General features: G+C 38.9%; 1 protein-coding gene across 1 annotated transcript; it reads left to right on the forward strand.

The window, feature by feature from the left end:
- The first annotated feature begins 1,241 nt into the window (after positions 1 to 1,241).
- irak1 (interleukin-1 receptor-associated kinase 1) lies at positions 1,242 to 22,647 on the forward strand. Its single transcript, XM_083554921.1, has 14 exons — positions 1,242 to 1,893; positions 6,091 to 6,258; positions 8,656 to 8,793; positions 11,303 to 11,403; positions 11,934 to 12,119; positions 13,558 to 13,622; positions 14,006 to 14,120; positions 17,167 to 17,279; positions 17,502 to 17,709; positions 18,008 to 18,079; positions 18,167 to 18,391; positions 19,110 to 19,407; positions 21,334 to 21,444; positions 22,440 to 22,647. The coding sequence occupies exons 1-14, from the start codon at positions 1,782 to 1,784 to the stop codon at positions 22,505 to 22,507; spliced, it is 1,980 nt and encodes a 659-aa protein (XP_083411047.1). The 5' UTR covers positions 1,242 to 1,781; the 3' UTR covers positions 22,508 to 22,647.
- The last annotated feature ends 1,765 nt before the right edge of the window (positions 22,648 to 24,412 follow it).

Here is a 24,412-nt window from a genome sequence, read left to right on the forward strand (position 1 = left end):
TGGTAAAGAAATGCATACGCGTGGAAAAGTCGTTTTCCAATACTTTTGTCTATACAGCGTATTTGGTTCATTGCTCTTTTTGTTTGAACTCGAGCTGGAACCGGTTGTTTGATTAACTCCTTTGGAATGTCGTCTGAACACAGGCTTCCTGATAAGAGATAAGACTCGGAGGGGAAAAAAATTAATAAATAATTAAATAATAATTTAAAAAAAAAGCACTGACCTGTTTTTGGTTACACAGAATATCACTGAATCCCTGAATGTCGTCTTCTTTGCGTATTTAAAAAATACAAAAATTAATTGAAATAAAACCCCATTTTTGGACCTTTCTGCACGAGTAAAGCTTTTTCACCTAAAGCTGTTTTTTCGATTAAAATGGCTCGAGGCGTTTTTTTTATAAAATCAAGCGCAGTCCTTCGGGAGACTCAGACGGAAGAGATGATGAGGGACTTCCGACTGCCTGCTGTCCCACGCCAGACATTTCGGAGGTATGGTGTCATTTTTACAAAAAGATGACGGTTTTAAAAAAGTCAAAAGTATTGGAACACTCGACTCGCCAGCCATTGGTGGTGGTTCTCCAAACTGTAACCTCAGAGTTACCTGATCCAATGGCGTTTTAAAGCCCTTACACAGAGCGACTTACACGTATCTATAAGTTAGATCGATATTAATTAGATATTACATGGCTTTGAGTGGAAGATCTAAACTACTGTAGAGCTCCAACATTACTGAAGACCTTTGGGTTGATTATTGCATGCTGACTGCACCCCAGGCCTCCTCACCCCACCTACACCAGTACTGTACTGTACTGTACTGGCTGAATGAATCTTCACAAATCAAAATCTAGTGGAACATCTTCCCAGAAGAGTGGAGGTTATAATAAGTGCAAACGGAGACTAAACGTGGAACGGAAAGTTCAAAAAGACCACACTACCTCTAGCGTCCTACGTTTTTGACACCGCGAAAGTAAGTAGGCGGTCGCCGTAGTAGAAGGTAGGACTGAAGAAATGATTTGCCTCAGAGAGAAAGCACAAGCAAACAAATGAGAATTAAAGCGATTCGTTGAGCGACGACGGCGTCTCACACCATCAGTGTGGACATTTTAATAATGAAGAATAGAAACCCTCAAGTAGGATTTAATGATCGATGAAGGTCCATTCCTCTTATTTTAAATGTTTTAGATTATGATGATGATGATGATGATGATGATGATGCGCAAGCAAACGACCCAGTGACGTCATTAGGGGGAATTCAACCCTTCTTGGGTGAAGTATTTTCTCCTGAAAAGAGCTGTGGGTCTGGTGTAGAGTTTTAGAAGTTTAGGAGGATATTTGATCAGTGGCTGGATAATGATGGAGAGATGTGATCGAGTAGGGATTTTATGAGAGATGAAGGTTCATGCCTCGTGTTTTTTTTTATGATTATTATGTGATAGAAAAAAAAAGGGGAAGTGCGAACAAGGTATGTATGCGTTTGTCGAATATGACAGGAGGACATGGATTACAGGATGGAAAGGGTGTAGAAGCTGCGTTTTATGGTCCAGTTAGTGGAAGAACTTTATCTCAAGATACTCAAAGACTCAGGACTGAACACACACACACACACACACACACACGGTGCTTACTCAGGCTTTTTTTTTTTTTTCCTTTCCAGCCTGATAGTGTGTTCGTGTGTACTGAATGTGTGTGTGTTTCCCCCCACACACACACACGTTTAGTCACATTGCTCGGATTTAGGTGATCACTTCTCTACAACCTTCTCGAGTTCTTCAATTCAGAAATATGTCAAATATGACTTTAAACAGCGAATATCTGTACAATTTACCCGCCGCGGCTCTGCTCGACTTCACCCGCGTTATGGATTCACTCCCGGATTCGGACTGGCTGAGATTTGGTACGGTTCTTTTTTTTTTTTTATATTTTAGATATATTTATATATATTTATTTATCATTACCATGATTGATAAATAGGCATCATATGTGTCATACTTTGACTTCATATCTATTGTATTATTATTATTTTTTTAAGACTGAAACAAAATCCAAAGAAAGAAGAATAATTCAGCTCGACTTCCTGAACTTGAGTGAAAGTTATCCATTTCATCTCAGCAGCTTTGCTCGGTCGCTAGCATTATTAGCTTTATTTTTTTTTCTTTTATATTTCTTTATTTTTATTTTTTAATATAAAACCGTGGTTCAGTGCGGTTTCTTTTCGATGTTCTATATCGTCAGGGAAAAAAAAAAAAAGAAGGTTGCTAGCCAGGCTAGCTGTACTAATATTTACCTGATTGACTCACTGGTCAGCTGAGGGTAACGGTTAGCTAACAGTGCTAAACACCAGAGCTAGCTCAGAGAACATTCGAGAAGGGGGGGCACGCCGTGAAGGATGTAGGTTCACTTCCCTGAGAGAGAATGTGAGAAACATCTAGAATGGAGGATTTAGGTTCACTTCCAAACTATCATGAAGACTGTAGGTTCAGTGGCCTGGGAGAGAATGAGAGGAAAATTTAGGATGGAGGATTTAGGTTATCTTTCACATCATCAAGGAAGGATTAAGGTTCGATTCCCTGAGAGAGAATGAGTGGAAAAAACAATCATGAAGGATGTAGGTTCACTTCCCTGAGCGAGAATGAGAGAAAAACTAGAATGGAGGATTTAGGTTATATTTTACACCATCACAAAGGATTAAGGTTCGATTCCCTGAGAGAGAATAAAAGGAAAAACCCATCATGAAGGATGTAGGTTCGATTCCCTGAGAAAGAATGAGAGAAAAACTAGAATGGAGGATTTAGGTTCTCTTTCACACCATCACGAAGGATTTAGGTTCGATTCCCTGAGATGAGAATGAGAGAAAAATCTCGAATGGAGGATTTAGGTTCTCTTTTACACCATCACGAAGGATTTAGGTTTGATTCCCTGAGAGAGAATGAGAGAAGAAACCCATCATGAAGGATGTAGTTTCACTTCCAAACTATCATGAAGACTGCAGGTTCAGTTGCCTGAGAGAGAATGGGAAAAACATCTAGAATGGAGGATTTAGGTTCTCTTTCCCACTATCACGAAGGATTTAGGTTCTATTCCCTGAGAGAGAATTAGAGGAAAATCTAGGATGGAGGATTTACTTTCTCTTTCACACCATCACGAAGGATTTAGGTTTAATTCCCTAAGAGAGAATCAGGGGAAACTCTAAAATGGAGGATGTTGGTTCAGTTCCCTGCGAGAGAATCTTAGATAAAACCTAAATGAAGAATCAAGGTTAACCAGAAAGGATGTAGGTTTAATTACCTGAATGAGAGAATGAGAGACAAATCAAGAATTAAGTATTTTGGTTCTCTTTCAGACTATCACAAAGGATTTAGGTTTGATTCCCTGAGGGAGAACGAGAGGAAAAATCCATCTTTGTTGTAGGTTCACCTCCGAGTCACGATGAAGGATGTAGGTTCAATTCCCTATAATAGAATGAAACATAAAGCCACCATGAAGGATGTCGGTTCACTTCCAAACTATTATGAAGACTGTAGGTTCCGTTGCCTGAGAGAGAATTAGACAAAAACCCACCATGAAGGATGTAGGTTCCATGATAAAGGATGTAGGTTCTTTTCCCTGACGGAGAATCTAAGCAAAACCTAAATGAGGGCTGTAGGTTCACTTACCTGAGAGGGAATGAGAGAAGATCCCATCATGAAGGATGTAGGTTCACTTCCAAACCATAAAGAAGGATGTAGGTTCATTTCCCTGAGAGGGAATAAAAGAGAAAAACCCATTATGAAGGATGTAGGTTCACTTTAGAGTGTGTGGCTGCATCCTAAATTACTCCATGCTGCCTGTCTAAGTGGCCACTTTAATAACACCTGTACCCTTGATCACTCATACGACTAGAATCACAAAGGTTAAACATCAGATCAGAATTGGAGAGGAGATAATGTGGTCTCGGGGGTTTCATCAGTGCCATAAATGATGGTGTCAGATTGCTTGGTTTCATTCGTTCCAAAACGGATAAACTGCTGGGTGTGTGTGTGTATGTTGGAGCCGAAACATCTCATCCATCGAGAGAGTTCAAACGAACGAGATGAACCCAAATAACCGCTTTTCAAAACCACAATGAGCAGAAAAGCTGCAACTTGCCCAAAAACACAAGAACATATCGCGTTCCTTTCAGCCGAGAACAGATCTCTGAGATGATTAGGTTTTTTTCTTTCTTGAAACGTCTGGTTTCGGTGACCACTGCTGCCTCAGAGGTGGCCTCAGAGGTTCCTGTTCTGGGCAGGCAACAGTGAAACCTGACGTCTTCTGCTGTCATAGGGCATATGCACATGCTGTTCATCCAGTGCTGATTGTTCTTCTCCTTCTCAACAAGATTCATAACGTTTCCTCCGAGTTCTCTGATTTCCTTACACCTCCCAAAGACACAATCCAGTAGGTTGCCAGGCAGTGCTAAAATGCCCCTTGTGTGTTAAAAATGTGCGTATATGGTTCACAGACAGAGGGTGTCAGGGTTTCCGCATGGCCTTAGAAATAAAAATAAAAAGTCTTAAATCCGCTGTTCTAAGTTTAATTTTAAACAGGTTTCAATTTTCCGAAGTGTCCATGCAACGCTACCTCTAATTCTCATTGAAATGCTCCCGTAGCACTTCGGAATCTTTTTTTTGTTTTCGTGGTGTGGTTTTAGTTCTTTCTTTCGCCCGGTCCAAATATAATTTGCTGGATTTGTACGACTACAAATGAGACCAACACACAACAGCCAATCAACTTTCTGTTATTGCAATTATGCAAATATGAAGTATTTACAGTACAGTACCGTATTTCCCTGTTTATCGTGGTGGGTATGTTCCAAAACCTCCGGCGATAAACAGACGCCACCCCAAAAATGCTTTTTTTTTTTCCTTTGTTTTTTATATTGTTTAAGCCGTAAATCATCCTCCAACACACTTTAAACATACACAGAAAACATTTGCATGAATATAGCGGGATGAATTTTGTGTAAATTCGTAGAAATACAGTTCGTCGTATCACATTTATACATATATATATATGTATAACATTTTACTTGTGTAATTAATAATTATTTTTATTAATAAATCAACATAAAAACTCCATAAAAACAATTAAAAAAACAATAGTAGTTACACTGTCAAACTAACAAATTGTAATAGATTGTACAAGAAATAGATAATAAAAAATGAATATTTTTCAGCTGTGGTAAAGTGCAAGTTTAGCGATACTTGGCTTAAATAAAAATTAATTTAGGGCTCAGTTAAGACCGGTCGCTAACACCCGTATTTGTGTGTTTTTGACGTGATATAGGTCTTTAATTTCATTCTTAATGTCCTAAATAAGTCTAAATTTGACTTTGTGAAACCTACAGAAACCCTCTGTGTATCGGATTCAAGCCTCATAAAAGAATGAACGAATGCTGCTCTGTTTGAAAGTTAAAAGTCTGTAAATTTGTTAAATATTTTTTCTGCACGTTTTGAATTTACTCTGACAGTCTGTGAAACCGAGACTCCCAGTCACTTCAAGACATTTTGTGGTATCTATTTCAGTGTGCAAGATTTTATATAACGTCTTGCATTATATACTTTATACTTAAATAGTATTTGGACACGTGACTTTTTTCACCTGTATTTCATGAAATTTTACCTTCACTTGAACTAAGAGACCCAAACCTGTTCTAGTGTGACCATGGAGTGGAATATCTCCTGCTATAGATCTCCTAACCCTATCGATTGCACCTACATCAGTACCTGACCTTCTTATCGCCCTTGTGGCCGAATGAATTTCACACAAATCTCCACAAAATCTAGTTGGAGATCATTTCAGAAGAGTGGAGGATAGAATTAGAAGAAATGGGGATTACATGCGGAATGGGGTGTTCAAAAGGAAGCACGTACCAATCTTCTGGTCAGGTGTCCACAAAACTATAAATAATAATATCTATCTAATTATATACAAAAGATAGTTTTTCCTGGTTTGTGTTCTTAAGAGTAAGTTGTCGTGATTTTTTTTCAAATGGGTGATTCATTGTGATGTTGTAGCAACATTTCCTGAGTTGAAAAAGTGAAGCCCTTTGTTTTTGTTTTTAACAATCCAGCTTCTCGAGTCATATGTGACCAGACGGAGCTTCGGCTTGTGGAGATGGGCAACAGACGGACTGAAACACTAATGACCAAGTGGGGCTGCAGAAACGGGACTGTTGGCGATCTTCTAACCGTCCTGCAGGATCTGGAGCTTTTCAGACCTCGAGATATCATTCTGAAATGTGAGTAGAGTGGCATGGCGATGTAGTGGGTGGTGTTGCTGCTTCCATGGTTTTTGTTTTGCTCTAGATCTTAAAGTTCTCGGTTTTTGTGTGTGTGTGTGTGTGTGTGTGTGTGTGTGTGTGTGTGTGTGTGTTTCGAAAGAGTATTCCCATCTAATGCCAAATGTTCCCGGAATACTCCGCATTATGAATCATCATTCATCTTAACTCTCATTTTTTCCTTTTCCACCACCCGCACTGTTGTTTTTTTTTTTTTTTTCTTTTTTCTTTTTCCTTTTTTCCATTGAACTTCGACGTTTTATGATGTCTAAGATGACTTTTGCTTAATCGGTGATTTTTTAAAATTTAAATCGCTAGTTTAAATCTGAGTCCTCACAATGCTGTAATCAAAACTGCTGGCATAAACACTGACTTACATTTTAAAATTTTTTATTCGATGAACATGTATTCAATGTTCCCAATAGTCTGTTCTCTTAATTTCACAGCGTTTCTAAAGGTTGTGCTGCTTCCAGTAGTGTAGGTTTGTTAGATATCCAATTTATCCAATCAGATTTCAGCCAGGGTCAAAGAAATCTGAGGTCCTCAGAATTAGCAGTGTGGCTTTAAGTACATGACAATGAAGTTGTTGCATCAACCAATCAGATTTTGAGTTGGCGAAACCGGGGCCGTCTAGCAGGCGTACAATAACGCCTGCATTTTCACGTCCTTTGATTGGACGGTGAGAGAGCGCACTAGTCAGAGCTCGCGTACCGCTTCTGTACAAACTGCACAAGCTCAAATATATTCGTGTGGATTTACAGTTTCTCTCAATCATCTTTAATTTTTGCAAACCATGAAGTGCATTTCTTTGAACAATTTCTACAAACTGCACAACAAAATGGATTTCTTGCAAAAGGCTGCATTTTTCTCAAAATCCCCAGTTCATCTCTCAAAAGCAAGTCAGTAACGTCTCGTTGCCGTCAGAAGTGCTTTTTTTCATCAAGATCTTCTACGCCTTCAGTCGTGTTGTCAGTATGACGGCGCAGTATGAAAATGCACGAGGCTGAATTTCGATGAATTTCAGCAGCACAAATGTTCGTTCGTTTTCTGGATTGTAGAAATTGGAATTCTGTTGTTGTTTTCTCGCCAGTTGGAGGTTCACGAGATTCACCTTTGACCTGATTTAGGGGACGAGTTGACGATCGGTCGATCCGATTCCGTTCGCTCGACTTCATTAGTGACATTGAAGATTCGTCTGCACAATTCATCAATTCACCGAAAAAAACAAGTTGCATAGAAATTTGACAGATTCTGACGACGCATTCAATCGAGTGATGCCGAGATGTTTTGGGGGGTCGAGACTGTACGAGTGAGAACCAGTAAAATATATTTCGATCAACACGTCATAAACAATCGATAATGTAGGAAGCAGCAGCAATTTTACACGTTCGATTAAACGAATGTAGCGAAGCGTTCGCGATCTGACGGACGAGTGAAGACATGACCGACGAGTCGTTTTGAGATTTTTATTTCTGATACGAGAAACGCTCCAAAGCTACTGAGGAAAAACTTTTTTTCCCCACAATGGCTGATGGAGGAGAAGATACTCTTACGAGAACATCAATCCTTTTGATACAATGCCAGTATCGAAAATATCGATACGTTAGGATCGATTCTCAAATAGAAGTATCTGGAGTTATTTCACTTCAGTTATTAATAATGGCAATACCACACATTTCAGAGAGCTTTAAGTACAATATTTTTTAGACATTTACTAGACATTTTTTATTTTATTTTAAAACATTTTATACATATTTCATAAGTATCGGTATCGGCGATACTTGTCTTGAAAGTGCTTGGTATCACCCGTCCCTAACATATACAAGACGGACTTTTACAAAAAGGACATGGAAGTCGTGGGGAAAAAGCAGTTGTTAAGCTTTTTTAAGAAACATTTACACTTTTGCGTTTTCTGTCCTTTAAATTTAGCAGAAAATCTTTTCAAATCCAAATTAATTCGATGAGGTAAATATCGATGCTTCTGATCGAGATGATGTATGCGGCGCTGCGGCTGCGGCTACAGTGAAAGGAGACTCGTTGAATTGTTTTTAAAGTTTTTCTTGCATTGGTAATGACTGCGCATGTCTGTAATATTGATTGTTTCTGTACCTGTGGTGTCAATATGATGGTATTTAGAGGTGAATTAATTTAGGTAGGGCACCACTGAAGGCCTGGGGGTGAACTGCATGGCTCGCTACGGATGTATGTAGTGGAATGTTAACAGAAAAGAGCACATCTGCAATGTCGGATCTGCGCTTTACGATTGGTTATAAGGATTTATTTTATTTTTGTTGCTTTACAGCATCAGAAAAGGTTTGTATAACATCTGGTTTTCTCTCTCTTTCTCCCTGTGTACAGGGCGGCGTATTCCTCAGCCCAGCACTGTCTCCACCCCCTCCCCCTTTCTGCCACCACCAAGTCTCACCCAGCACAGCTCACCCCCTTCATCAATCTTCACCCCATATAAAAACACCTCCTGCTCACGTCCTCTTCTGGGTAACTCCCTACTCATTCGTTAATAAGGATCAATACGTATTTAGTGATAAATGATGCTACACTTTTCCTTTGTTTTGGTGCTTTGAGAACGTAAATGTTTAATAAAACAGCTCGTCGGACACGGCTGATTCAAATCCAATACATTTAGGCCTTTTTTTTTTTTTTTTTTCCTTTTCAAAATTGTATTGTGTTTCAGAAATTACATTTCTGACTTTTTAACTTTTGTTTTTGTTTCAAGTAATAGTTATTTGGTAAATCGTTAATCATCCGTCTATATTAAAACAAACATTTATTTATGATGTTTATTTTTACCGATATTTTTCCATCTGTATAAAGTGTGATACTGGTGTATTTTAGTTTAGTTTTTGTCTCATTTTGTTCCGTTTTATTGCTATATAACTGCATGAACATATTGCCTTTGTTGCCAGGTAGGTAGGTATGGGGAGAGAAAATAAATAGACAGACAGACAGACAGACAGATAGAGAAAGGTAGACAGACAGACAGACAGACAGATAGATAGGGAGAGAAAGGTAGAGACAGACAGACAGACAGACAGACATATATATATATATATATATATATATATATATATATATATATATATATATATATATATATATATATATAGGGACAGACAGATAGAGATAGGGATATATATATATATATATATATATATATAGATAGATAGATAGATAGATAGATAGATAGATAGATAGATAGATAGACAGACAGACAGAGAGACAGACAGACAGACAGAGAGACAGACAGACAGACAGACAAAGCGGGTAGCTCAGTGGGTAAGGTGTTGGTTTACCGATTAGCAGGTCCCCGCAAGGTTGTGGGTTCAAGCCCTGGCATCGCCAAGGTAAAAAAAAAAATTATGGGTACCCTTTTGAGTCTGGTTCCTCTCAAAGATTCTTCCTCACAACATCTAAGGGAGTTTTTCCTTGCCACAGTCGCCACGGCTGCACATCAAGGATAAATACATACCATTCACCTTAACTGTTGATTTCTGAAAAGCTGCTTTGAGACAATGTCTGTTGTGAAAAGCGCTATAGAGAAATATAAAGAAATAAACTTGACTTGACAAATAGATAGATAGGAAGAGAGACAGACAGACAGATCGATCTTTGTCATTGCATAGTACAGGCACACAGCAAAAGAGTGCAGCTCGTTACAATTATGCAGCATATATATGTAAATATATGTACAGCAAAAAAACAAAGGCTCTGTGTACAAAATGCAGAAGTAGATGTGTGTGTGTGTGTATATATATATATATATATATATATATATATATATATATATATACATATATATATACACACACACACACACACACACCCCCACAGTGGTGTGAAAAAGTGTTTGCCCCTTCCTGATTTCTTTTTTTTTTTTTTTTTTGCATGTTTTCACACTTTAATGTTTCAGATCATCAAACTGATTTAAATAATAGTAAAAGATACACAAGTGAATAAAACATGTAGTTTTTAAATTAAAGGGTTTTTTTTATTGAGGGAAAACAAAATACAAAACTACATGGCCCCCTGTGTGAAAAAGAGATTGCCCCCTAAACCTAATAACTGGTTGGGCCGCTCTTAGCAGCAACAACCGCAATCAAGCGTTTGTGATAACTTGCAGTGAGTCTGTTACAGCGCTGTGGAGGAATCTTGGTCACTCATCTATGCAGAATTGTTGTAATTCAGGGTTTGGGTCAGGATTCAGGTCAGGACTTTGACTAGGCCATTGCAAAGTCTCCATTTTGTTGTTGTTCAGCCATTCAGAGGTGGACTTGCTGGTGTGTTTTGGATCATTATCCTCGTGCAGAACCCAAGTTCACTTCAGCTTGAGGTCACGAACAGATGGCCAGTCATTCTCCTTCAGGATTTTTTTGGTAAACAGCAGAATTAATGGTTCTATTCATCACAGCCCCAGGAAGGTTCTCCACTGTTCCATGTTTTTGCCATGTGTGAATAATGGCTCTCACTGTGTTTCGCTGGAGTCCCAAAGCTTTAGAAACGGCTTGATAACCTTTTCCAGACTTATAGCTCTCCATTAATTTCTCATTTGTTTCTGAATTTCTTTGGATCTCAGTATGATGTCTAGCTTTTGAGGATCTTTTGGTCTACTTCACGTTGTCAGGCAGGTCCTATTTAAGAGATTTCTTGATGGTGAACAGGTGTGGCAGTAATCAGGACTGGGTGTGGCTGGAGAAATTTAACTCCGGTGTGATAAACCACAGTTTTAACAAACACTTTTTCACACAGGGGGAAGTTTTGGATTTTGTTTCCCCTCAATAATAAAAACCTTCATTTAAAAACTACATGTTGCGTTCACTTGTGTTTTTTTTTTTGTTTTTTTTTAATAATATTTAAATAATTTTGAATCTGAAACATTAAAGTGTAACAAACATGTCGTTTCACACGACTGTAATCTCACCTGACTGTTTGCTGCTTTATTCTTCCTAATAGTTACACTGCAGTGTTCTTGTACTCTTTGTGTCCTTAGAGACCAAGCTGCTAGCCGAACGTGGACCTCCACCCCCTGACCTGCCCAAACCTTGTCCCTGTCCGCCATCAACAGTTACAAAAGATAGAAAAAAAGAAGAGGTAATATATATATATATATATATATATATATATATATAGGGGGGGTTTTTTTTCTCTTGAACACCAAGTGCAGTAAATCATGTTGTGGTGAATGAAGGTTTGAACATCCTGGGAAGATAAGGTATAGTCCAGTTGAGGAGACCTGGGGGTGCAGTCAGTGTGAACAATTCATCCCAAAGGTGTTCAATAGGGTTTAGAGCTTTTTAGCAGGAGATCATCATGAAAGCAGAACTTCATGGAGCTGGATTTGTAATGCTGGAACAGGAACCAAATATAGCATATGGATAAAGTCGGGTGTCCCAATACTTTTGCTCAGACAGTGTAGGTAAAATCTGCTTTGAACCCTGTAATGAATGAATCGTATCATCAGTAATGTGCATCTGATAGCTACTTAAATAATCCACCCTATTTATATAATTTCGAACGGTTCTTATTTGAACCCACGTGAACACGTGTTTCAGGAGAACGATTACAGCTACGCTTAGACTTCCTTCATTCTATGATTGAATCAATTACAACTCTTTTTATAGAATTCTGGCGATAGCTGCCCGGATCACTCGACTCGGTTCTCCGGCGTCATGTGCTGGCCGTTTGACGAAGTGCAGCGAGGTACGGACAATTTCTCCCCGTCCAGGCAGATCGGTGAGGGAGGTTTCGGTCACGTGTACCACGCCTGCATGAGGAACACCGACTTCGCTGTGAAGAGACTCAAAGAGGCAAGTGGAAGATGAAAGATGGACAAAAGTGAGCGAGTAAATGAGGAAAGAATAACACACACGGAGGTGTGCCATTACAGGAAAAACAGTCGAGTGAGATGCAGATTGTAATTTTTCCTATGATGGTATTTTATTGTAACGATGCACAAAATTCACGGTTCGGGACGTACCCCGGTTTTTAGGTCACGATTCAATTTCCATACAAACATAAAATTGCTAGTCGTTTATTGTTAACAAAAAAATGTAATAAAATGCCTGCTTGGTTAAATAATATATAAAATAATATTTTATCATGTTTTATGAAAATAAAATGTATAAAAATAACAACCCTAACTCCGACTTTAACTATGTTCCGAATGTAACAAGGATTGCATTCGGTACACGTGCAAAAAGGCTGAAAACCCTGTACCAAAAAAGATTTGTTTTACGAATACATGTACCGTTACACTTTTTATATATATATATATATATCAAATATAAAGTATACAGTGGTCCCCCGGTTATCGAACTTAATTCGTCCCTTTAAACCGTTTGAAATCCGAAATGTTCGAAAACCGGACCTAATTATCCCTATATATACTGTCAGGAATCCCCCTGCCACGCCCCCTTCAGTGGCTGTCATACCTCTGTGCTTCAGGGAATGCCCTTTTCCTTCGCTCATGCGCCCCGCCCACATTGAGCTCATCGCAATCGGGCTTCCTCCGTAAAGCACCGTGGATATTATTCATGGACAGCCTTTCGCCGGATTATCCCGATCTCTGCGGGTATTTTGTGTTGACTCGGTAAAAGTATAAATTAACAACTTTACAAGAGTAAGAAACAAAATGATAACTGTACTTACCGCTAAATATCACGAATATTGTTCACAAACAGAAGTTGCGATAGATGCTTACTCAGCAATGGTTGAACTGAAGCAGTTTCTTCCCCTCGTGTCGGGTCGGGCAGCGTGGGTGGCGTTCGATAACTGGAACTTTGTTCGTTCACCGGACCCAAATTTCGTTCGGAAAACCGTTCGCTAACCGGAATGTTCGATATCCGATAGCCACCAAAAAGCACTTTTTCATGTTTCTGAGAAAGCACAAAGCTTTGTTTCTGGGTCTAGGGGCTTTCAAAGTTCTTATGCTGGAGACTCCTTCCTTCACAGATTACTCTAGAAGCATTGAATTCGAATGTATAGAATTCGAATGTATGGAATTCGAATGTATGGAATTCGAATGTATAGAATTCGAATGTATAGAATTCGAATGTATAGAATTCGAAAGTATAGAATTTGAAAGCATCTGCTCTCATAGAAATTCTGGCCAATCGCTATGTAGAACAGCAGCAGATGTTTCAGGGCTTATCATATTCGTGGGCTTTTGGTTTTTCAGCAGCGTGTTATCCGGACAGCGCCACGTGTCTTTGTTCGTTAATGAGAGGCTCTTCATGTCTTAAGCAGGATTCCCATATGGGCTGGAGCGTGGTGAAGGAAAGTTTTAGGACCGAAGTGGAAAGACTATCACAGTAGGAAGCCTTCTCTTCTTTCTATGCTCGCTTTGGCAGCTGCTTCCACTTTCTTTGGCACTTTCTTTTCTTCTTCTTTTTTTTTTTTTTCACGCTTCTTTTAGGTGGTGCTGACCACAAAAAAAACAGTCATTATATTTGTGTCAACAAACACACGCACACTTACTGAGAAAAGTTTTTTCCCCTAATCTGAAATGTTTACTGCCCTCTGTTCTTCACCTTCCCTTATTGTGGTCAGTTACCTTTTGTTACACTCTCAGATTGAGTTGTCAGGGATTTTACACCCTTTAAATCGTTTTTGTGCTTGCTTTACTTTTTCAGATTATTGGGTACTAACTCACAACTCAACACAAAACCTCACCAAGGCCTCTTTTGTTTTGTAGATATCGACACCCAAACATCATGGACTTGGTCGGTTATAGTATTGGAGGTGGAACGTACTGCCTTATCTACGTGTACATGCCCAGTGGTTCTCTGGAGGACCGGCTGCACTGTGGGGTAAAACAAACAATTTCAGTAAAAAAAAAAATACATTCGAAATTACTGCGGATAAAGAAATTGTTTAAAGGAAAATGACACATACGTGTTGTGTCGATGAGGCCTTTTTTAATTAATTTATTTTTAAAAATTAAATATATATATATATTTTTAATTTAAAAAAAAAAAAAAAAAAGAATTTTTTTTTTTTTTTTTTTTTTTTTTATAAATACTTTTTCTCCTTTTATTTATTTATTTAAATTATTTATTACATTTTTATTCCAAAACAGAGATGGTTAAAACAAATTTTGCCATACAATTTCTTTTTTCTTTTTTTTTTCTTTATTATTTTTTTTTTATATTTATTTAAAATGTTTTCATGTACATAATACAAACTACAAACAATAAAACATTTTTAATAATATATATATATATATATATATATATATATATATATATATATATATATATATATATATATTTTTTTTTTTATAAATAAAATAATATAAATTTTTTAATAAATAAAATAAAAAATATTTTGGGGGTGGGTCTGATATGTTTTATAATTCAACGCTTTAATAAATGTTGTAAATTGGAGCTCCTTGGTAAAGAGTAGAAGCTGTAGAAAAAAGCTCAGCTGGTGTAGCTCTTACACATGCTCTTCATTCTAAATCCCACCACCTGTTACATCACAAACATCTACATTCAATACTACATACATTCGTCAGCTTGGAGAAGTTTGGTTCCACAACCAGGAATATGGAGTTGTTTCATTTGAACCATTGAGGGTTAAGGGCCTTTCTCAAGGGCCCACTAGTGTCAGATTGGCGGTGCTGGGATTTGATCTCATGACCTTCTGATCAGACGTCCAACATCTTCTACAATTCAATTAGATTCGATTCAAAACAGTTTTTATTTGTGCAGCTGTTTTGTCGCTAAAGATACGAGAATATGAATGAATTTTTATCTCTAAACAGCAGTGGAGAAAAAAAACAAACCCAAGACGATATGAGGAAGAAACCTTAGGAGGAACCAGACTCAAAGAAGGAACCCATGCCCATTCGTATGACTCATGACTCGGGTTTTCTTGAGAACGCAACGTGTTGCGGTCATGTGACTCGCAAGAGATAACGACAGAGTGGTTCCCTATGCATGGATATACAGTGTTATACTCCACTGTGTCTACACTGTTGAGGACACCTGACTTTTCCCCCATATGACAGATTTGGTTCCTCTCTAAACTGTTACCACAAACTTGGAGGCACACAATTTTCTGAAAATGTTTTTTTGGGAACATGAAATGCCTTTATTTGATGTAGGAGACCCAGATGTGCATTCGATACCCCTGTGCATAAATCCAGCTGCATGAAGATATGTCCTGCATGGGTTGGAGTAAAAGATCTATAGAGCTCTAAACCCTTTTGAACATCTTCGGGATGAATTTTTCACTGCACCCCAGGCCTCCTCACCTCACCTACATGACTTCACTAACACCCTTGTGGCTGAATGAATCTCTACACGAATCCCTACAAAATCTAGAAGAACATCTTCCCAGAAGAGTGGAGCTTATTATAACAGCAAATAAGCACCAAATGTGTGGAATGGAATGTTCAGAAAGAAGCACATGCGTATCTTATGCTCAGTTGTCCACAAAACATTTTTTTCCCTCCCACGTAGTGCAGCTCGGTGTCATTTATTAAATTACGTTAGCTACATTACGTCACTTCCTCAACGTTTTTTTTGAAGTGAAGTCACGTTTGGCATTTCGGTTTGTTTTAATACCTGGAACTTCCAGTGCTGCTGAAATGAACGGTTTTTGTCTGTAGATTCCTGCCCTAAACCTGATCCGGTTCTTCACTCTTAAGTTCTTAATCATTCAGGAGCTTCCAAAGCTAAACCACAATTCAGTTATTTAGAAAAGACATCAGGAAGCTTTTTATTTTCCAGGTTAAAAGTCGTGTGTGGGAGGAGCACGAACCAGAAGGTAACACAGGCGAGCGAATAAACAAATGGCACACATTTTTTTCCTACATGCTCCAATGTTTTCGATGCTGCAATGTAACTAAAAATAACAGCAGGGTTATTTTTTGGGGAAGTTCACTGGTCGGCGATGTGACAAGTCACGTCACACACGTGGCTCTTGATTTCTTTTTCTTTCTTACTTTTTAATGAGCAATCTTTATACCTCTAATACTGATAATATTTTGACTCCAGAGCGCAAGCTAGGCTAACGATAGTTGGGTTACAGATAGGGTTTGTACGATATACAGTATAATATCGTCGACGATAATATCGCGATCGTTTTAACGATTCGACATTATCGCGTGTATCGCAAAAACCCAAAACACGTTTTCTTTTTTTTTTTTTATGTGCGATTTTGAATAGTAAGAAAATTTGAGACATGGGGCAGAAAATGTGTACATTTATATCTTTTCAACATCAATATCTCGTGAAAAGTGACATTTTTTTCTATATTATTTAAAACATTTATTTTATCTGCTTAGTAACAGTCAATCAGGGTCAACGAACGCTCTGTTTTGAACTTCTTTTGAACTTTTTTAAAATTTCTTTTGAACTTCTTTTAAACTTCTTTTGATTGACGCTTGGTGTATCTACTTAACACCAACATACAGTTCAGAATTTGTTCAACAGCAACATTTAGAGAGGAAAAAGTGATGATGAAACTCCTGACTCGAACTCCCCACAACATCCGTGGCCTCGCTTGTAGGAAGAAGGATTTGGGCTCATGATAATTTAAATAGATATCAATCAGTGTTTAATGCAGTATTTCATTCTATTAATAGATCAATGTGTTTAGAGTCACGGAGTCTTTTCACATAAACTGAGTTGATTAAGCAAAAAAAATAAAAAATTATAGCCATAATAAATACATACATTTTTGAATACTTAAGTACATCTTTCACTCGAGTCATATTTTATCTCTACTTTAACTCAAGTATGTGTCTGAATTCTTTAACCAGCTCTGGAAAGTCCTGATCGATCGTAACGAGGGTTCATTATCAGGCTGCTTCTCCTGCTGATGTCCTTGTGCTCTTTTGTCTTTCAGAATGGTTCTGCCCTCTCCTGGTCACAGCGTGTAAAAGTGGTGTTGGGTTCGGCACACGCTATTCAGTACCTTCATTCCTGCTCTCCTGCGCTCATCCACGGAGACGTCAAGAGGTTTGTTTTAGTTTCTCGATTATTTATTTCATTAATAAGATCTTCTGCAGAAACGCAATACTGACATGACATTTGTTTGCCATGACATCACCTTTAACTACACACTTATGATGTCATGGTGACTTGTGGCACATCAGTACTTTTCAGTATTGTTTTATTGGCTCCACCCCCATTTTCACCTACATCTCTTCTCATTATTAACGTGCCTGTTCTCCCCCACAGCTCCAACATTCTGTTAGGGGAACATCTGGACCCGAAGCTGGGTGACTTCGGTCTGGCGCGGTTGTGTCGTAACCCAAGCAGATCTCCAGGGAAGACGAGCACCGTGGCTCAGACGTCTACGGTGCGAGGAACCCTGGCGTACCTGCCTGACGAGTACCTGAAAGAGGGACAGCTGGGCACGGAGATCGATGTTTACAGCTTTGGAGTGGTACGAGCCGAAGTGTATGAGATCAGTGTACAAATTTGTACTAGCTCATAATTAACTGCAGGTTAATGAGTTTCAAAGACGTGATGATCTCAAGGAATAAAAAATAAATAAATCGTTATTCATGAAAAGTCTAGAATTGTACAGTACAGCCCTCAGATTTCAGCAACCATTTTAGTATCTTCTCAAGGGACAAATCTATAGAAACGAAACTTATATATAGTTTAGAGGAGTCAATGTCATACATGTAAAATGTAAATTGAATGTATCAGTAGGTAAAACGTTATTCTATCCTGCTCAGGTGTTGCTGGAGGTCCTGACAGGCCGAAGAGCTTTAGAATCCAGCAGCAACCAGTCGAAGAACATTTACCTGGTGAGAAGCTACACTTTATATTCGCTCCAGCTCTAGATCATTCGCAAGAAAAAGCGTAAAAAATAAATACGCGTTTCTTTTGCGCAGAAAGACCTGGTGTCGGAAATAGAGGACGATGGAAAAAGTTGCAGCAGAAAGAAGGACACTCGAGATCTCTCCAATTCACAGTCGGCAGAGAACATCTGGAAGAAGCATTTGGATCCTTGGCTGATGGCGGACGGAACGTCTGGCCCTAAAGGGTCAAAAGAAATCGCTCAGCTAGCGTGTCGTTGCTTAGACCGCCGGAGAAAGAAAAGGCCTCAGATGACAGAGGTGGGCCGGCGCTGGAGCCATTTTGTCGCATTTTATATATAAAATTAAACATCGAATGTGCTTAGATGACAGAGATTTTTATTAGGGGTGTAACGTACACAAAATTCACAGTTCGGCATCTCGGGTTTTAAGTCACGGTTCGGTTCACAGTTAAGGGGAAGAAATGCAAAACGTAAAATAGCTTGTTTTTTTATTATTATTAATTAATTTGTTTATTATTATTAACATTTGTAAACATTTTTTAAAACTGTTTTAAATTAAATGCCTGCTTGGTTTGAAAAAAAAATGTAAACGGTTAATAAAAAATATAAATAAATAAAAAATATCATATATTTATATAAAATAAAATGTATAAAAAATTTTTAATGTTTATTAAATTGAATAATCTAACAAAATTGGCAGAAATCAAATTAATTGAATAAAATTAAATACATGGTCAAAATTAAACTAAATAGTTTACATTTGTTAGAGCCTAATTGGGTAATACAGATGTGTATTTAAGTGCGTGTGTGTGTGTGTGTGTGTGTGTGTGTGTGTGTGTGTGTGTGTGTGTGGGGGTTTTATGTTAGATATTGAATTTTCAAAAAATTTGATCTACTTAACTGTTCTACTTAACGCGTTTTAACGACACGTGAGAACCGAATCCAGAAACCCTGTACCGAAACACCCCTAATATATAGAAATTTCCCAAGTTTTATATTTGATCTCCCCCTTCCAGGTCTACAACACTCTCCTGGACGTGTGTACAGGCTTGAAGTCTTCGAGCAGATCGGTCCCAGTCAGCACGTCCCCGGTTCCTCCTCATCTCTCCGGCCCGATGCCTCTGCGCTCGGATACCTCCATGGACTCTCTGTCGAGTAACTTCTCGAAGCTCGGGCCTCAGGAGAACACGTTCTGCTGCTCGCACAGCTGCAGCTTCCCACGCCCTCCTTCCGCCGCCACAGGCTCAGAAACCCCCGAGTCCGAACAGAGAGAAGGATCGTGGGACACTCGCTATTCCTCCTTTCATGCGCCATGTGAGTCAGACGGGAGTCAAGGCTATTCGCAGCGTTTTTTGTGCCAAAGTACACAGCGCACAGAAACACGCCGGTGGTCAGCGGAGGGCGAGCCGCCATCCAGAGAATGATGTCGTTACTGAAAAGCGAATGGTTCATTTATTTATATTTTTCAGGTTGGCTTTCTCTATGAGGGAAGTTTCAACTAGTAATGTTTTTAGTAGGATTTGGTTTTATTCTGAGACCTTTAAAATAAGGGGAAAACCAGTTCCCATTTGGGCAAGAGGTTGTTCTGTTGAGGAAGTGATGACGTCAGATGATCCGAGGAGCAGGGGATCGTTTTATTGCCCTAACAGCCGTTTAGAGAATCGAGGTTTGCAGAAATACGTTGTAAAAAAAAATCTTTCTGATTTTACGCTTACGGCAGACTGGCTTACATTTACCTCATTCATACAACTGAGCAGCTAAGGGCCTTGCTCAGGGGCCCAGGAGTGGTAGCTTGGCATGACTGGAATTTGAACTCACAACCTTCAGATCTAAAGTCTAAAGCCTTAACCACTAAGCTACCACTTCCCCATTTTATCTGCCATGTTGCTCTTTTTTTCCCCTCATTCCGTCTTGAGTGTTGATTAGTATTTTTATTTTTTATTTAAATTAATACTTTTCAGGTTTTTAATACTATAATCAACACGGACAAATATGGATGTTAATTATTAGTGAAACAATACTCAATATATGAATATATGCACGAAGACCAAAAATTCTTGTAAAGGTTTTAAAGTAACAGTGTTTTAAATTACGAAAATCATCAGGGACACCAAACGTAACTTTTGCTACGTTTCCACACGGACGGTTTTAATTGCCGGATGTGTACATCATGACTGATTTTACTGCTCGATTTGAGAATCGGCGCATCAGTAAAACAAACGTTTAGTGACGTGTTATTAACGCATATATATATACACACACACACACACACACACACACACACGTATGACTGTGTCACCCAGGCGTCCTGCGCCTGTAGGAAAACAAACCGTTCGTCCTACGTTAATTTAATCGCCATCTGGAGAGGTTCGTCCCAGAGGAAACGTGTAAAAATTATCCTACACCTGTAAGCACTAATCCACTCCAGATAAGGTTTACGATGCCTGGAGGAAGCAGATGCTCGAACGAGCGATTAAGCCTGTAATAAAGTGGGTAGGAGTCTGATGCTAATCCTGACACAGAATAAACAGACAGAAGCTATTAAAGCCTATTTATCTTGGGAATAGGAGCTGCTTGTATGTATATGTATATGTGTATATATATATATATATATATATATATATATATATATATATATATATATATATATATATATATATATATATATATTCACAGACCATTTGACGTAAATAAAAAAAACTTACGGTTTTGTGCTGTATAGATTGTGCAGCATGGAATGTTTTTTTTGTATTGTTTTGTTTTTCCACGACAGTGTAAAGAACTGCTTTTAACGTGATAGGAGACGGAGAGTAGAATTAAATAAGTCTCCGTTTCCTGTTCTAATAAGCTCCACTCTTTTAGTGATGGAGGCGAGGAGAGGTGGGGTGAAAAGGTCTGGGGTGAAAAATAAAAAATAAATCCCAAAGGTGTTAAATAAGGTTGGTGCTCTATAGCAGGTGATCTTCTACTCCAGCCTATGGAAAGCATATCTTCATGGAGCTGGATTTGTGCACAGGGGCATCGTCATGCTGGAACAGGTTCAAGGGTGTTTAGAAAGAATGGGAATGGATGTGGGGTTAGAGAGGGTGGGTGAGGAGGTTCATCCCAAAGTTATCCTATAGAATATGTGATTCAAACTGTTTTGGAAAGAATCACATACAGGGGAAAGTGTTTCTGCTTAGTAAATAATTTTTCTTTACTCTGTGCTCATCCTTTCCCTTTCTTCTCATGTCTTTGCAGATGACGGAGTTATCATTAATCCGGTCAGACAGCGCTTGGTTGAGAAAATGACACTTTACGAGGAAGGTCGAATCCTGACATCAGACCTCTTCTCTTCTGGCAGTTCATCAAGTAAGTCTCTGAGACCGAGCAGATACGTAGACGTCCGCTGTTCAGAGTTCAATGCAAAAGGAAAAAAAGAAGAAGAAAACAGTCAGATGTGTCACTCATTTCCTAACACTTGGTCACGCCTTTCCTGACTGTAAGAACCGGAGTAATCGTGTCAGATGAGGAAAACGCCAGCGTCTAGAGCTCTGTGCTCCAAATAACGTTGTCTACAGTCATCGTCCGAATTGTTGGATGTGAAACACACAATCCGAACAATTTCGTAAGCAATAATAAACGTGTACATCTCGAAAAAGTTCCAAATTATCTCAACTATAAACCAAAAATTCCTCAATTTCCATTTCGAATCCAGACACGCCCAGTATATACAAGTCTCTCACACGTTTCTTTGGTTAAACGGAGAAGAACCCGTCATCACTGTAAACCAATCACGACCATAAAACACATCGATGGACCACAAGACCACTTTTATACTCACCAAAGAAAATACCAGAATACTTAAGGAACATTAAACTGAAGGACTCTTTATAACTACTGAACTTAATAAAATGCTATAACCTCTCATTATAGCCACCTTGATCTTACCATGGAAATGCTGCTATTTTTCCAATGGATACTGGATTAAAAAAAATAATAATAAAAAAAATAAAAAATAAAAACTCATGAAAATGTGTTAAATGCTAAAAAAAAAGATTATATTAATTAAAAAATATTATTAAAAAATTATATATAGAATATAGCGCTGTAAAAACAAACCGCCTCTAGAGGCCGCTCTCGTAATGGCGGCGGACAGTAGGCTGGAAAAACTATCCGTATGGATTTTGCTGATAGTTCCAGCGATCAGCGGTGCAAAAAACAATGAATCTGTGCGGATTAATCGACAAACAAACGATGATTGGGTCGATCTCTAATCTCCACTCCATTTTGGAGTGTTGGATTTAGATATTTATTGTGTGTCTCAGTGCAGAAGTTTCATGCATGATGTCGGCTCTGTGTTGCAGATAGAGCGATGAACATGCAGACCAGGGAACCGGAAGAAAGCGACGAGTTTGCAAGCAGCGTGGCCTAAGACCACTCAAACTGGTACCTACTGACTAATTCCAACACTTGAGAGGAAATCAGGGACGACGCTGGTCAGGATTTCCTGAAACAAATGTTCTCAACACCACCATGGTGACCTACTAACAGCTGTGTTCATTTTATATATATATATATATATATATATATATATATATATATATATATATATATATATATATATATATATATATATATATATATATATATATATATATATATATATTATTTTTTTAAACGTCAAATGGAAATTTTAGTCCACGTGTATGGGACGCAAGGGGACCCTAGATGATGTACTTCATGCCAAGTTCTTCCTGGATTCCACAAACTCTCCGTGACCGCACGTTTCATGGCTGATTTCATATGAAAAAAAGTGTCGTCAGGAATAAATCGAATAAATCCTACGTACACTATAATGGACAAAAGTTTCTATTTCGGCAAACTCCACACGTTTGCAGGAAGATGTTCCGCTAGATTTTGTGGAGATCCGTTGAGCCACAAGAGTGTTAGTAAAGTCGGGTACTGATGTAGGTGACGTGAGGAGGCCTGAGGTGCAGAGCGAACAATTCCTCCGAATTCTTTAATCATCTCATAGGGAGATTTTATTGGGACTCGAACCGACAACCTTTGGACAGCTCTACATCCACTTCTAGAAGTCCAGCGCGATATCGATTCCTTCCCGTCTAAAGCAGGAGATCTACTTTAACCCATGGAAAGCAGATCTTCATGGAGCTGGTTTTGTGCACAGGAGCGTTGTCATGCTCCAAACAGTCTTCTGGTTCAAGTGAAGTAAATCTCGTGCATCTAAAGACGTTGGTGAACAGTTTGGAGAAGACGGACACGTGGCTGGGAAAGTCGGTTGTCCAAATACTTTTGTCCATATGTGATGATTTTTATTTTTTTTTTCCCTCCAACACTCGATCAAGAAATGCGATCTCAGCACAATTCCACAATTCATGAATGAGGCCTTTATGGTTTCCACAGGCTGGTGGTGAAACAGTTTGCTCTTTCTTTTTTTTCGCCAGACATCCCTCTCTCTCTCTCTCTCTCTCTCTCTCTCTCTCTCACACACTCACATTCTCTCTCTCTCTCTCTCTCTCTCTCTCTCTCTCTCTCTCTCTCACACTCTCTCTCTCTCTCTCTCATTCTCTCTCTCTCTCTCTCTCTCTCTCTCTCTCTCTCTCTCACACACACTCTCTCTTTCTCTCTCCCTCTCACACACACTCTCTCTCTCTCTCTCTCACACTCACATTCTCTCTCTCTCTTACACTCACATTCTCTCTCTCTCTCTCTCTCTCTCTCTCTCTCTCTCTCTCTCTCTCTCTCTCACACTCTCTCTCTCTCTCTCTCATTCTCTCTCTCTCTCTCTCTCTCTCTCTCTCTCTCACACACACTCTCTCTTTCTCTCTCCCTCTCACACACACTCTCTCTCTCTCTCTCTCACACTCACATTCTCTCTCTCTCTCTCTCACACTCACATTCTCTCTCTCTCTCTCTCTCTCTCTCTCTCTCTCTCTCTCTCTCTCTCACACTCACATTCTCTCTCTCTCTCTCTCTCACTCACATTCTCTCTCTCTCTCTCTCTCTCTCTCTCTCTCTCTCTCTCTCTCTCTCTCACACACATACACTCTCTCTCTCTCTCTCTCTCTCTCTCTCTCTCTCTCTCTCACACACACTCTCTCTCTTACACACTCACATTCTCTCTCTCTCTCTCTTTCTCTCTCACACTTACTCTCTCTCTCTCTCTCTCTCTCTCTCTCTCTCTCTCTCTCACACTCTCTCTTTTCTTTTCTCCTTCACTGTTTTATTTTAAGAGGCACAAAGGGATTTAATTCCTCATTAATAACTCTGTGCTCTCGCGATATTCCCCTCAAAGAGGTTATCAGGGTTCACGCTG

The sequence above is a fragment of the Silurus aristotelis genome (assembly GCF_946808225.1).
Source record: "Silurus aristotelis genome assembly, chromosome: 11".
Classification (NCBI taxonomy): domain Eukaryota; kingdom Metazoa; phylum Chordata; class Actinopteri; order Siluriformes; family Siluridae; genus Silurus; species Silurus aristotelis.

What these genes read in the sequence shown, in the direction of transcription:
- irak1 (XM_083554921.1), top strand. Translation starts at nt 1,782, where the DNA reads ATGTCAAATATGACTTTAAACAGCGAATATCTGTACAATTTACCCGCC. An exon ending in GAAGTGGAAAGACTATCACA is followed by an intron (nt 13,623 to 14,005) that starts GTAGGAAGCCTT and finishes TTTGTTTTGTAG; the next exon opens with ATATCGACACCCAAACATCA. An exon ending in ATGTTTACAGCTTTGGAGTG is followed by an intron (nt 17,710 to 18,007) that starts GTACGAGCCGAA and finishes TATCCTGCTCAG; the next exon opens with GTGTTGCTGGAGGTCCTGAC.